This window comes from Lithobates pipiens, unplaced genomic scaffold (genome assembly GCF_037356315.1).
Source record: "Lithobates pipiens isolate NorthernLeopardFrog02 unplaced genomic scaffold, aLitPip1_a1.2 Scaffold_3, whole genome shotgun sequence".
In the NCBI taxonomy this organism is placed as follows: Eukaryota; Metazoa; Chordata; class Amphibia; order Anura; family Ranidae; genus Lithobates; species Lithobates pipiens.
The window spans coordinates 40,054,135-40,069,531 of NW_027507790.1; the positions used below are offsets into that span (position 1 = coordinate 40,054,135).

Below are 15,397 nucleotides of genomic sequence, written 5' to 3' on the forward strand. Positions count from 1 at the left end.
AATAAATTAGCCTTCTCTTTGTCCCCAGTCACCAACTCTAGATGATTTTGCAAAGGGCCTACATGCTCAGACTTGACCTTTTTACTATTAATATATTTGAAGAATTTTTTGGGGTTTGTCCTACTATCTTTTGCAATCTGTCGTTCGTTTTGAATTTTTGCCTCCTTGATTTCCTTTTTACATATTCTGTTAAATTCTTTGTAACATTTAAATGACACTAGTGATCCTTCATTTTTATATTTTTTAAAAGCTCTTCTCTTATAGTTTATAGCTTTTTTAAACTTTGGCCGTGAGCCACATAGGTTTTGTTTTTAGCCTTTTAAACGTATTGCCCATGGGAATATACTTTGCAGTGAGGTCCCAAACAGTCTTTTTGAAGAATTCCCATTTCTGTTCTGTGCCCATTGAAGCGAATATTCTCTCCCCGTTTAAGTCCTGGAGAGTAGCTCTCATCCTTGGAAAATTTGCTCTCTTGAAGTTAAGTGTTTTTATCTTACCCGTATGTATTTCTTGTTTAGCGCTAACATCAAAGGAAATCATGTTATGATCACTGCTACCCAGGTGTTTTCCGTTATCTGGACATTAGTAATAAGCTCTGCATGGTTTGAGATTACCAGGTCCAACAGAGCTTCATTCCTAGTTGGGGCCTCAAACTGGACCATAAAATTGTCCTGTAATAGGTTTATCATTTTTTGCCCTTTAACTGTCCCAGCAGTGCCATTACTCCAGTCAATTTCTGGGTAGTTAAAATCCTCCATTATTATCACTGTCCCAGCCCTTGCAGCCCTTTCCATCTGTGCAAGGAGCTGAGTCTCCACCTCCTCATTCACATTGGGTGGTCTATAACAAACTCCAAATATTAACTTTGAACTACACCCATCTAAATGCAGTTCCACCCATAATGCTTCAGACTCATCACACTCTCCATTCACCAGGTCCTCTTTCATACTTGCTTTGAGATCACTTCTCACATAGAGACAGACCCCGCCACCTTTCCTTTTTACCCTGTCTCTCCGAAAGAGTGCATAGCCAGGAATATTAATAGCCCAGTCATGTGAGGATTGAAGCCAAGTTTCAGCAATACCGATTACATCATAGCTCTCCTCATGCACCACAGCTTCCAACTCACCTATTTTGCTTGGTAGACTTCTGGCATTGGTGTACAAACACTTTAATGCATTATTACATTTTGCTCTAGTGTTTTTCATATTATTTTTAGTAGTACAAATTGCACTATAGTTTTCAATGGCTGTTTGCGACATGGGAAATTTCTTGTCACCTGCCATATCCCACCCCCCATCTATCCCCATTCCACCCTCCATTAATGTCTGACCCCTAACTGACCTGTCTGCCCAATGTAATTCTGGATCAAAACAAATTGCACTCTTGTGACCCTTAGGAGAAACCCAACCTAACTTCTCCTTTAACAAATTAAGGAGCGGAAGGATTTGCCCCCTTAATGACTAGGCCATTTTTGCGATGCAGCCCTGCATCATTTTAACTGACAATTGCACGGTTGTGCGACGTTGTACCCAAACAAAATGTATGTCCTTTTTCTGCCCACAAATAGAGCTTTCTTTTGGTGTCATATGATCACCACTGCAGTTTTTATTTTTTGCGCTATAAACAAAAAATAAAATTGACAATTTTGAACAAAATATATATTTTTTAACTTTTTGCTATAATAGATATCCATAAAAAAAAATAGGTACCTGGTAATGCTTTTTCTAAGAAGTCTTCCAGGGAAGCATCCGTGAGATAGGCTCATCCTCCCTGAAACAGGAAACACATTAGTCCACCATTATAAATTTCCCAGTCTTACCTGCGTGCCTCATTTGTATTAAAGCACCAAAGGAAATCTCAGTAAGCTTAAAGCTCCCCCATTGTACCTGGTATTTGTCGTTTTAAGGGTGGGAACGAATTCTGCCCTGGAAGACTTCTTAGAAAAAAAAAAGAGTTATCAGGTACCCAACTTTTCTCGAATCGTCTTCCAAGGCAGCATTCGAGAGGATGTATCGAGTAATTAGGGTGGGGATAGAGACTGGAGCACCGTGCGACCAAATGCCTGGTCTTGGGCAGACAGCTGGTCTATACGATAGTGACTTGCGAAGGTACTAAAGCTCAACCATGTCGCTGCCCTGCAGTTCTGCTGGGGAGTTGCCCCTGCTTTCTCTGCGACCGAGGTTGCTCAGGCTCTGGTTGTGTGCTCTCTGATCATGGCTGGAGGGGTGAGGTTTTGTGCCTCATGGGTCGTCTGTATGGCCATTCTTATCAATCTGCTGATGGTATTCTTGGATGCTTGCTTCCCTTTGTTAACTCCTGCATAGAGGACAAAAAGAGGTACTTCTTCGCCAATCCTTCGTTCTTTCGAGGTATGTTATGAGTGTGTTTCTTACATCTAGTTTGTTGTATCTATTTTTTGCTGTCCATAGTTTTGGATGATTTTGGGATGATGATATTTTGGTTTCTATGGAACGTTAAAGAGACCTTGGGTAGAAAGGCCGGGTATGGCAAGAGAATTATTTTGTCTATATGTATTAGGCAGTATGGTTCCATGATAGACAGGGCCTGGATTTCGCTCACTCTTCTGGGCGATACTAGGGCCACAAGAAGTGTCATTTTTAGTGTGAAGTTTTTGTCTGCGCTATCTTCCATCAGTGCGCATGAAAGAGAGAGAAACCCTCTAATGTGCCAAGTTGGGGTTCTATTTATTTTAGCTCCCTAGCTCTTTTATGTGACATTATGAATCGTTCTATCAGTGGATCCTCTGCGAGTCTGATGTCCATGAACGAGGAGAGTGCTGCCACTTTTGCCACAGATGATTTTGTCTACTCCATCTTGGATGAAGTCCCAAATTGTTGGGGATTATCCCTCTGTTGGGAATCAGTTTGTTTTTGTTCCAGGAGCCAAACTTTTTCCTCACTTTGTTAGATTGCCCTAGTCATGGGTTACCTGTTGTCTAGGATGGTATTGATCACCTTGTCTGACAGCCCTTTGTTCTGAAGTCCTCACCCTTTCAGTAACCAAGCTGAAAGCTTCAGGATTCTGTGGTTTGGATGGTTGACTGGGCCCTGTGATAAGAGATCTGGCCGGTCGGTTAGTGTCAGTTGAGGTTGGATGCTGAGGTTCTTCAAATGGCTGAACCATGCCCTTTGTGGCCAGTGTGGTGCTATTGGTATCACCGTTGCTCTCTGTCTATTTTTTTTTAATCACTCTTGGTATTATGGCAGTTGGAGGGAATGGTTAACACAGTTGCCATCCCCAGCTTTGGTTGAAGGCATCTACTCTGCTGTTGCCATCTGTGGGATCCAGTGAGAAGAATGTTGGCGATTTTGCGTTTGCTTTGGAGTCGAACAGATCTACCTTGGGTACCACCCACGTTTGAGTGATTTGTGCGAAGGTTGTTTGGTTCAGTGACCACTCTTTTATGGTCTTCCGGCTCAGGAAGTCTGCCAGCGTACTGTCTGTTCCTTTTAGGTGGATACCTGATATTGACCTTGTTTGATTCGGGAAATAGCAGGATTATTTCCATCAGCCTTATCAAGCTTTGGGACTTTATCCCTCCTTGCCTGCTTAGGTATGCCACTGTTGTGGCGTTGTCCGATTGTACGTTTACGTCTCTCCCCTGTATTGTAGTAGTAGTAGTAATAGTAATAGGTGAGGTTGAAAAAAGACACAAGTCCAACCTGTGTGTGATTACATGTCAGTAATACATTCTATATCCCTGTATGTTGCGGTCGTTCGGGTGCTTTTCTAATAGTTTCTTGAAAATATCAATCCCCCCGCCGAGACCACCGACTGTGGAAGGGAATTCCACATCCTTGCTGCTCTTACAGTAAAGAGCCCTCTATGTAGTTTAAGGTTATACCTATTTTCTTCTAATTTTAATAAGTGGCCACGAGTCCCTTTTGCGAAAAAGTTTTATCCCTATTGTGGGGTCACCAGTATGGTATTTGTATATTGAAATCATATCCCCTCTCAAGCGTATCTTCTCCAGAGAGAATAAGTTCAGTGCTCGCAACCTTTCCTCATAACCAATATCCTCCAGCCTCCATTAGCTTTGTTGCCCTTCTTTGTACTTGCTCCATTTCCAGTACATCCTTCCTGAGGACTGGTGCCCAGAACTGGACAGCATACTCCAGGTGCGACCAGACCAGAGTCTTGTAGAGCGGAAGAATTGTTTAATCTCTGGAGTTGATCCCCTTTTTAATGCACACCAATATTCTTTGTTAGCAGCAGCTTGGCATTGCATGCCATTACTGAGCCTATCATCTACTAGGACACCCAGGTCCTTTTCCATCCTAGATTCCCCCAGAGGTTCTCCCCCAAGGTGTATAGATTTCATTCGTATTGCCTTGTTGTCTTAGACCTTTTAGCGCTTCTGCCATTATCTTTGAGAAGATTCTGGGTGCCAAAGAGATGCTGAAAGGGAGAGCTGTATATTGCAGGAGCAGAGTGGTTGCTGGCCCTTGTATTGCAAACCTCAGTAAGTTTTGATGATCCTCCTTTATGGGGACATGTAGGTAGGCATCCTGTAGGTCTACTGTCACCATAAAGGTCTCCTGTGGCAGGATGTTTCTGATCGATTAAATAGACTCCATTATGAATCTTTTGCATTTTATTCCTCTGTTGAGTGGGCTGAGGTTCAGTATGAGCCTTAGCTTGCCTGACGGTTTTTTTCTTTGCAAAGATATGGGAATAAAACCCCCTTTGTTCCTCTTGAGGTACATGGTGAATCACTTTCTGATCTAGTAGATTCTCCAGGGACTCTAGAAAGGCCTTTTGCCTGATCTTTGTCCTTTGGTAGCATGGTTACTAGGTACTGGGTTGGGGGGCAGGTGGAAAATTCTATCGTGCAGCCATCCGTTATGGTGCATACAATGAATTTGTTTTTTGTTGCCATCATCCATTGGTGGGAAAAAACTGCGAGTCTGCCCCCCACCTAACGACAGTCATTGTTTCTTGTTCTTTGGGTTAGGAGGCTTGAAGATGAATTCACCCTTGCCTTTTTTGTTTTGTTGTCCCCAGCGCTTCTTTGCTCCTGGCTTGTTGAATTTTTTGAATTGCTGAATGGGCGCCTTCCCTTGCTTATTTTTGGTTTGGGGAAAACCCTTGTTCTTTGCTGCGGTCCTGTCTAGTACCGTTTCTAGTCCAGGCCGGAACAGTAGGTCTCCAGTGAATGGAATTCCGCAGTCTGTTCTTCGAAGGGAAATCACCTTCCCAAAACTTCAGCCACAGGGCTCTTCGGGCTGAGTTGAATAGTGCTGTGGCCCGTGAAGATATTCTGACGGTTTCAGCTGAGGCATCTGCTAGAAAAGCTGCCGCTCTGTCAGTGTATGGATGGTTTTTATTAATTCTTCCCTAGGCGTGTCACTTTCCAGTAGTTCTTGTAGCTGGGTTAACCAGATTAGTAAGGTTCGGGCTGTGCAGGTGGAAGCTATTGCTGGATTTACGTTGGCAACCCCTGCTTCCCAGGCTTTCCTTAAAAGGGCTTCTATTTTGTTATCCATGGGGTTGCCTAAGGTACCCGCATTGTCAAAGGCTAAGTTAGATTTATTTGTGACTCTTGGTTTTGGCGCCTGTCTCTGCAATTAAATATCTGCGCTTGACTGCAGCTGCAATGAAGAGTTTTTTTTCTCTGGGTCTTCCCACTCTTTTTTTTGACGCCATCTTTAAGAGTTTGATGTACAGGAAATATTCTAGGTTTCCTGGGTTGTAGCCCTTTATACATCTTGTCACGTAGTGTGAACTCTGCGGCTTTTTGTTCTTTAATACCTAGTGTGTTGGCTATAGCTTTTAGAAGGCTATCCATTTCTTCTGAGAGAAATAAGTTGCCCTCTGAAGCCGGGTCTTCCTCAGAGTCAGAACAAAGTCCATCCGAATCCTCCTCTTGTTCCTGTCGTTCGGTCTGTTCCCTGTTTACCAGCGGCACAGGTGTTTCTTTAGTTGACAGGGTACTGGCCTGACTGGCACTTGTTGGCACTTCCAACTTCTCAATTGCTAAGTGTAGTGCTCTTTAATTCTTTTTTTGAAAGAGCTGAGCAGGTCTTTCAGATAACCTTGCTATTCTTTGGCCACCATTTTGTCTATCCATTTTTTGACATTGGGGAAAAAACCCCTTTCAGGTGAAAACCGATGGCTGCACGAAGCACATGCTTTGGTTGCTTTTCACTTTCTTTTTCTCTGGGGTCCTTGCCTGAAATCAAGCACAAAAAGGTACCTGTGAAGTAGGCAGTTAAAAGCTGCCTGTAAGTAGTCAGTTTCGCAGTGAGGTTAAGACAGAGGTGACCCTGGGGTATTCTGGCTTACCTTGGAGCTGTCCCGGCTTGCAGGATCTGCAGCGCAGGGTGGAGAAGCATCAGACATGGTCAGCCACCAGAATCCTCTGCTTAGAGGAGCCTTTTTCAACTGATTCCTGCTTAAGCTCTGGCCCCACCCCCAGCTGACCCTGTGCAGTTTGGTGGATATACCTGCACATGCTGCTGGTGTCATCCTTCCTGGATTTCCATTAGGGAGGGGGACTCTGCTGCTGTGTATATATATATATATATATATATATATATACATACACACACTTTTTTTTTAAAATAATACAATTTATTTTTAATTCCCACCTCCCGGAAGTGAGGTCACCGCAAGTGCCCCACTCTGTTATCTCTTAGAAGTCTCCAGACTCTGGAAAAATGGCCGCGACCGGAAGTGGTGTTTTTCCGGCATCGGCACCATCTTGGTACACCTCGGCTTGCTCTGCGGGGTGCGGAGGACATAGATCGTGGCAGTAACAGAGGTAATCAGGCAGGCGTGGACACTATTCACCCCATAGAAGTGAAGATAAAGTGAAAGCTGTGCAACACCTACCCGTTCCACGACAGCCTATGGTCAGAGGGTAAAGCATCAATGCACCCACTACCTCTGCCACACTGCAGTGTCTTGCTTGACACCTTGAGAAAGATCCCAGATGGAAGCTGCAGCAGGTTCCTCCACCAGCATGGTAAAACGGTACGGGGGAAATGCCAGTGCATTGTTGCAGCTTGTGGGGATGATTGCAGACCCCTCTGTAGGGGTGAGATCTCAGGCAGAGCAAGTTTGCTCAAATTTGCTGCTCCTGGTCGCCCTTTCAAGGCCCGCTGGGCTGGATGGGATGCTGGCAGGGGCTCTCCTGCAACTAGCAGCTCCTTTGGGTCCGCAGGAGACACAAACAACCGAGGCACGCAAGTAAGACTGTGAAATTTATAATGGTGGACTAATGTGTTTCCTCTTTCAGGGAGGAGGAGCCTATTGCTTGGATGCTGCCCTGGAAAACTATTTGAAGAAATAAAAATGTCATCAGTTTAGGCCAATATGTATTCTTCTACATATTTTTGGGAAAAAAATAAAAATAAAAAAAAATTGCAATAGGGGACAGATTTATGGTGATCTGTGATTTTTAGCAGGACTGCGACATTTCGGCAGACATATCGGACACACTTTTTTGGGGACCAGTGACATTCATACAGCGATCAGAGCTAAAAAATAGCCACCCTAGGGGGCGAGCACAGGGGTTAAGGGTTCCCTAGGGAGGGGTTTCTAACTGTGGGGGGGGAGTGTACTGACTGGAGGAGTTCCTGATCACTAGGAACAGCAGATCGCTCTCTACTCCCCTGTAAGAATGAATCTCTGTTTACATATACAGATCCCCATTCTTGCCCTCTGTGGAGCGATTGTGGGTGGCTGGCGGACATCAAGGACGCTGGCCACGCACATTGGCTCCGGCATCATGAACGTGCCCCCTATAGCTCTTAAAGCTGCCGATGTACAGCTACAGCGATTCACGCAGGGGAGTCAACCTGCCACAGTATGATGGCAGCTGGCCAGTAAGCGGTTAACTTGTATATTTCAGTGTGAGGAGCCCAAGGGTGGCTTCAGACTGCATGCAGGCCTTTTGGTGAGCTTTAAGAAAATGCACCAAAACTACAGGACATAATAGAAGTCTACGGCAAAGCACAACTAACCACACCGAAAACCACAGGTAGGAAAAAATATACAGCTGCACACCACCATAGATCCAATGTAAATTTATTCATGACAACATAACTGCCACAAAAACAAAGGACAACAGAAAAGGTGACGTGTTTCACACAACTAGTGCTGCTGGTTTTGAAGAAGCACTAGTTAAATGTGAAACGCATAACCTCTTCTGTTGTCCTGTCTTGTGGCAGTCATATTGGCATGAATAAATCTACATTGGATCTATGGTGGTATACAGCCATATTTTTTTCCTTCTTACTTTGGTTGCGAGCCGGAGCTTTTTGATTTGATCTATTGGATTACAATCACCTGGATCAGCGTTCGCCTTTGGCTTTACAAAACCACAGGTACACAGTGCTGTGGCCAAAGCGCAGCGGCACAGTGTAAAGGTTCTTTTTACTGGCACCCTAGGAATAAACAAGGGAAGGGGGACCCCACTGCAAGAGAAGTTTTTGGTTTTATTGGTGGGCCAACTTGATATTGAACCCTATGGGCCAAGACTGGGATGCCATTAAAGTTCATGTGTGTGCAAAGGCAGGCGTCCCAATACTTTTGACAATATAGTATATGTGAGAGAAATTGATGGTCCACACTATCCCAGAGACACATTCATGTTATAGGTACCTCATCCCCTAATATTTTGAAAATACTATATTCGGGAAAAGGGGAAGGAAAGAGGGAAAAATGCAGCAGGGGATTTTTGTGCGGTACAATTTACAAAAAAAACAAAATATTTATAAAAATTCATTGAATTTTATTTCAGATATATTAAAAATATTATATCAATACATTAAACACGACTACACGGATAGTACAAAATTTGCACATTCATAGCTACAAGGTATAAGGGATCCTAAAAATGTTAGTTGGTTGCACTTCTTCCCGACATGTTTCGCTGTGTGCTTCTTCAGGGGAGTGTGCAGCTAGCAATAACATACAAAAAAAGAGAATTTTTATATGTGCATATAAAATATACAAATACATAAATCAATGCTATACAAAATTTATAATACATGATGTTCTCAGTATGCTTGGGCCAATAAGGAGCAATGCTTACCCAAATGGAGGAATATAGGCAACGCAATACAGAGGCCGTTCCAAAGTATGGTAAAAAAATGGCGAAATAATTGGAGTAGGATCAATTGAAGACCTCCCAGGCCCAATGCAGGGCACAGATGGAGGAAAGCGGACGCTACAAAAATAATACAACAGTTTAAAAAAAAAATATTAATATTTAATTATACTATAATAATGATAAAGAAGTCCTTTATGACATAAGAAGGTCGGGGCTGAAAAGTCTCCTTTTTGGGAATAAATATTTCTGATAGTTTATGAAATGCACCTTTAAATTAGCATTATGGTTAAATGAAACCAGCTGTACATGTAAATTTTGAATTTAAAATTTTAAGTTATCTAAATTAAGCATATATTTTATATTGTATAGAACCGATGTATAACAGAGAAGTGGATACATTGTTTCAAATAATTTTACCTGCAGAGGAAATGAAGAATCAAGGGATTGTTTGTTTGATAATAAAGTGCTGTACATATGCAGTGAATCGCCAAAGGCAGGTTAGCCAATTCGTTGGACTGCCTTTTATAAGCTGCAGAGTGCAGCTTACTACTGCCCCTCAGAGCCTACTGAACCTAAGAACGAATGCAAAGAGAATGAATAGAAGTATTGGGACATATGGTAAGCATAAAATCCTATTGAGAAAATGTATTAGTATATACCTGAGCCAAGAGATCCGGCGTGGATACGCTGCCTGTATAGTGTCTGTAGTCTATGTGTGAAAACGACAGCGCCGCCTTTTATTTCCTCCATCCATCGAGCCGGCGTCTGACGTCACCGGCTCGATGCGGACAAACAGGGGGGAGGCCAGTGCGCACGCGTAGAGTCCGCAGCGTCGGCCTCCATACTACAATCCCCACAATTCCCCAGTGCTGGCATGAATGTCAGCTTTGATGGACAGCTGCGGAGATGGGGCTGTGGAGGCTCTCCGCCCAAGAAGGGGGCGGGAAAGGGAAAAGCCATTGCAGGAGCAGATGTAAAGACGGCGCCTTGGGCTTCTATCCCTTGCGGGATTGCGTGCTCACAACCACCCCAATTCGGGCGCCACCTGGGTGAAAAAGCCCCGCCGCGCCCTTGGGTGTCCATATGCCCTAGCATAGTTGGTGCCGGAGGGAGAGAAGACCAAAGATCCACTCCAGCGCCAAAGGTTGAATCGGCCTCTGATTGTGACATGAAATAAATTGAATAAAGAAGGGGCAAGACTCCTGTATATGAATGGGACTCATAGAGAGCAACAGAGATCCCAACATATGCAGACCATGAGTCCCAAACGTGGGCCAAGCAATATGAGACAGCAAAATCAACAAATCACTGAATATATGAAAAATAAGGTTAATGATAAATAATGACAAAGATATTTTACAGAAAGGGATTTGAGATGTCAAATAATCTAACAATGAATCATATATTAAAAATAATAATAATGGGGAAAAAAAAAAAAAAATATTATAAATATGGGAAATGAGGGAAAATTCTCTCCTTTCACTCTCAGAAAACAGGCCCAATAGGGGGGTCACAGCGGGGAGAGGAAGAAAGCCCCCATGAAAGACAAGGGCATCAAACTATAAGAAAGATTTATAGCTTATATTTTCATTGAATCCAGGATGTTTTGTAGCTTTTAAAATAAAGATCCACTTGGCTTCAATTTGTAAAAGAAATTTATCTACTGAGCCACCTCGTGAGTTTAAAGGTATATGAGCAAGGGCAGTGAAATTGATCCAATTGGGATCAAATGCATGATAAGTACCAATATGCCTACTAATCGCTGTAATTATTTTCTTATTGAGAATTGGTTTTATGTGATCTTTTATACGAATGGAAAATGATCTCTTTGTCTTACCGACATAAAACCCTCCACAGCGGCATTGGGCTAGACATTCATGCCAGCACTGGGGAATTGTGGGGATTGTAGTATGGAGGCTGACGCTGCGGACTCTACGCGTGCGCACTGGCCTCCCCCCTGTTTGTCCGCATCGAGCCGGTGACGTCAGACGCCGGCTCGATGGATGGAGGAAATAAAAAGGCGGCGCTGTCGTTTTCACACATAGACTACAGACACTATACAGGCAGCGTATCCACGCCGGATCTCTTGGCTCAGGTATATACTAATACATTTTCTCAATAGGATTTTATGCTTACCATATATGTCCCAATACTTCTATTCATTCTCTTTGCATTCGTTCTTAGGTTCAGTAGGCTCTGAGGGGCAGTAGTAAGCTGCACTCTGCAGCTTATAAAAGGCAGTCCAACGAATTGGCTAACCTGCCTTTGGCGATTCACTGCATATGTACAGCACTTTATTATCAAACAAACAATCCCTTGATTCTTCATTTCCTCTGCAGGTAAAATTATTTGAAACAATGTATCCACTTCTCTGTTATACATCGGTTCTATACAATATAAAATATATGCTTAATTTAGATAACTTAAAATTTTAAATTCAAAATTTACATGTACAGCTGGTTTCATTTAACCATAATGCTAATTTAAAGGTGCATTTCATAAACTATCAGAAATATTTATTCCCAAAAAGGAGGCTTTTCAGCCCCGACCTTCTTATGTCATAAAGGACTTCTTTATCATTATTATAGTATAATTAAATATTAATATTTTTTTTTTAAACTGTTGTATTATTTTTGTAGCGTCCGCTTTCCTCCATCTGTGCCCTGCATTGGGCCTGGGAGGTCTTCAATTGATCCTACTCCAATTATTTCGCCATTTTTTTACCATACTTTGGAACGGCCTCTGTATTGCGTTGCCTATATTCCTCCATTTGGGTAAGCATTGCTCCTTATTGGCCCAAGCATACTGAGAACATCATGTATTATAAATTTTGTATAGCATTGATTTATGTATTTGTATATTTTATATGCACATATAAAAATTCTCTTTTTTTGTATGTTATTGCTAGCTGCACACTCCCCTGAAGAAGCACACAGCGAAACATGTCGGGAAGAAGTGCAACCAACTAACATTTTTAGGATCCCTTATACCTTGTAGCTATGAATGTGCAAATTTTGTACTATCCGTGTAGTCGTGTTTAATGTATTGATATAATATTTTTAATATATCTGAAATAAAATTCAATGAATTTTTATAAATATTTTGTTTTTTTGTAAATTGTACCGCACAAAAATCCCCTACTGCATTTTTCCCTCTTTCCTTCCCCTTTTCCCGAATATAGTATTTTCAATATAGTATATGTGATGCATTCAAAAAGCTAGCCCACAATAAACCAGCATCTTTGCACTTTACACAACCTGTTGAATATTGCATAAAATTTTAACCACCACATTGTGTAGACTTTCCTTGCGTTAATCCACAAACTATTTTTATAAAAATTGCATATTTTGGGCCTCTAGTAGACTTCTTTCAAGTGCAAACTGCAAAGAAAAGGAAGTAAACTTTAGAAAAGGCGGTCCATGGGCTATAAAACGCTCTTTGCAGTTTACAACAGATAAATAAAAATATCATCTACCTCCTGTAGTAGAATCTCAGGATTTTGTTCTATCCTAATATAAAGCACAAATGTCTTAAAAGATACAGCTCTAAAAAGAAGACGTAGCAAAGCCATTTAGTAAACTTTTCAGACACACAACTATAATGCACCTCTAAAAGGTGTGAGACAAAAAAACAGGATTACAGAAGCTTGTGCACTTTTTATAATAAATATCAATCACTTGAGTAAGAGCAGCTTTAATTTATTCAAAATCCATAACTTAACATAACAAAAATGCACAAACAAACTTATCTCAAATTCACAGAAAGTGCAGTGTATGGCGTACGTGTCAAAAGCGCACACTGCTTATCACTACCACGCAGAGGGGAAATAAAAGCGTTCAACTCTCACAACAGCAAAAGTTAAAACACCTAAAATTGTGGCCTTTAGTAAAAGAAGTGCAGTGGGTAGAAAAAAAAAAAGAAAAAGAAAAGGAAAGCGTACCCAATATATACATAAAAGAGCCAGCACTGTATGGGGAAGATTGCACCAAAGCTGTGTGCCATTTAGGCTTAGGCAGTGCTGGCATGGAACACAAAATTAATGAAGAAAAAGAAAAAGGGAAATGCAAACAAATACTCTCCAGCCAAATGCATTTAGCAGGCAGGAGTTGATTCAACAGAATTGTTTAAAGCCTTGTACATTAATAGCAGAACAGCACTGTGTCACAATTGTGGCCAGTAGCAATCAGAAATTTGAAGTATACTACTACATTTCTGCCAGAGTAGTGCATTTAGGAGTCTGGTCATTCTCACAGGCTATGCTAAAGCTGTCCATACACTGATCGAAACTTGGCCAGTCCAGCAGGAACCGTCCAAATGTCCATGAGTGTCTGGGCCCCCCGTTCAAACAGAAGTCAATTGTTTCATTGACTTCTGTCAAATGGATACATTGGAACTTTTCCATCAATTGGCAACTGTGTATTGACCTGTTTTGTATGGATGGAGGAACCCTTTTTTCCCCAGTTAAGCTCCCTGACAAAAACAAAAATAAAACAAACACACACAAAACCACATGTATAGCCACCTTTAATCTAATCTAAAGTCCCCATGCGCCGTAATGTGCTTCAGTTTTATAAATGAAAAGTTTAAATTATCACTTCTCCCAACACGGATACATTAGTTGTGGCTAGACACACGCACATCGACTCATCCACTGGCTTTATACCTCTACGGGACTCCAGCAACGAGATCAAGGTGCACAAGTCCACAGCTCTACTCATCTTTTGCAGTCATGGCAACAAAGGGTTTCATGCTTGCTGGATATTATTTTACATGATGAAGAATGTGGCAGGTGGTGCAAGACCATGTTGGAGAAAAGCAGGAAAACAATAAAATCCCTGAGAGAGACTTAGAAATCGGCACATGATTCAATCTGTCATTACCCATCCAAAACTGAAATAACAGTTTTGAGCGAGTTAAACCTTTATTACAGAAAAAGCCTGCCACATCAACAAACAGCTTGTTACCTCTATTGCAATACCATATAACACAGGGTCCGGTTTATTTTTATATGGAAAAACTAGAATATTTATAGCTCTAGATAGAGACACAATCTCAATCTCAGTAAGTGCATTAATGCTATCCTTCGCTTTCCAGTGCAAGTTTAAAATATTCAAAGAGTGCCACAGTCACCTGTGGATAAGTCACCATGTCCCAAACGAACATGCACATAACTTAGAAAGCAATATTTCATTCCATTTTTAAGTCTTCCCAATATTGTATATGAAAGACTGTGGTCATTTGAATGGGACTTAATAAAAAAAATATATTTAATTATATTAAAATAATTAAAGTACACACAATACTCTCTAATAGTCTTGGACATCCTTCAAACATTGAGTGATGGAAAGAAATGTCCTCTCACCAATAACTTCATTCAACATGAACATTTCTAATTCTTAAAATTTGTGTACATCTTCAGCAAATCAGCCTTTTGTTAACTGGGCTTTTCAGCAGCAGCTGATCCCCTTTCTACTGCCTCCTGCTCCAACAAAAAGTTCTCCAGGTCCATTAGTTTCTGTATGAGAAGTGCATCCAATTGCACACCTTCCATAGCGGCTTTCCGCCCCCTCTTGCAGGTGGTCATGACTCTCACTTTGCCCTTTGCCCTCTTTGGCCTGGGTACTGTACAGTCTCTAAACTCCAGAATGCGTTTTCTCTTTGTCTGAGAGATGGACACCAAAACACCATTTTTTTCTTTGGGTTCTTCAAATATTGTTTCAAGGCTCCTGTATGGAGATCGCAAAAAGACAAAGACATCAAAGAATGTACACAGAAAAAGAAAAACATACAAAAACAAGAGGATGTACATGTTGTGAATAAAGTCAATTACGTTCAGTTTCTAGCCACTTAATCCTATAGCACGGACAGCACAGTGGCTAAGTGGTTAGCACGCTGCCTAGCAGCACTAGGGTTGAATTCCAACCACGGCACTACCTGCCTGGAGTTTGCATGTTCTTCCTGTGCTTGTGTGGGTTTCCATTGGGCACTCGCTTCCTCCCACACTCAAAAGACATGCTGGTAGGTGAATAGGCTCTTGTCTAAATTGGCCCAAGTATGTGTAAAAGGATGAGAGTTAGGGACCTTAGATTGTAAGCTCCTTGAGGGCAGGGACTGATGTGAACGATCAATAGAAGTGCTGCGTAAAATTGATGCAGCTATAGAAGTACCTGTAATAAATAAAAAAAATAGCAGTGGTGGAAAAAGTAGACTGAGCAGGTTGGTGGGTGTAGTAATCCCTTGTCAATTACCAGGATCCAGGCCAGCTGGTGGATATATTTCTGCTCCTTGTAGGTGGAGTTTCCTAATACAGCTTCT

At 41.8% G+C, this 15,397-nt stretch overlaps 1 protein-coding gene across 1 annotated transcript in view; it reads right to left on the bottom strand.

Annotated features, from left to right (window-relative positions):
• Nucleotides 1-12,764: 12,764 nt before the first annotated feature.
• The window catches only part of PRR14L (proline rich 14 like), a 40,340-nt gene continuing 37,707 nt past the window's right edge, over nucleotides 12,765-15,397 (bottom strand). Inside the window, exon 8 of the mRNA XM_077461519.1 lies at nucleotides 12,765-14,808. Coding sequence (XP_077317645.1) covers nucleotides 14,517-14,808 — 292 coding nt within the window. The 3' untranslated portion in view covers nucleotides 12,765-14,516. The remainder of the gene's footprint in view (nucleotides 14,809-15,397) is intronic.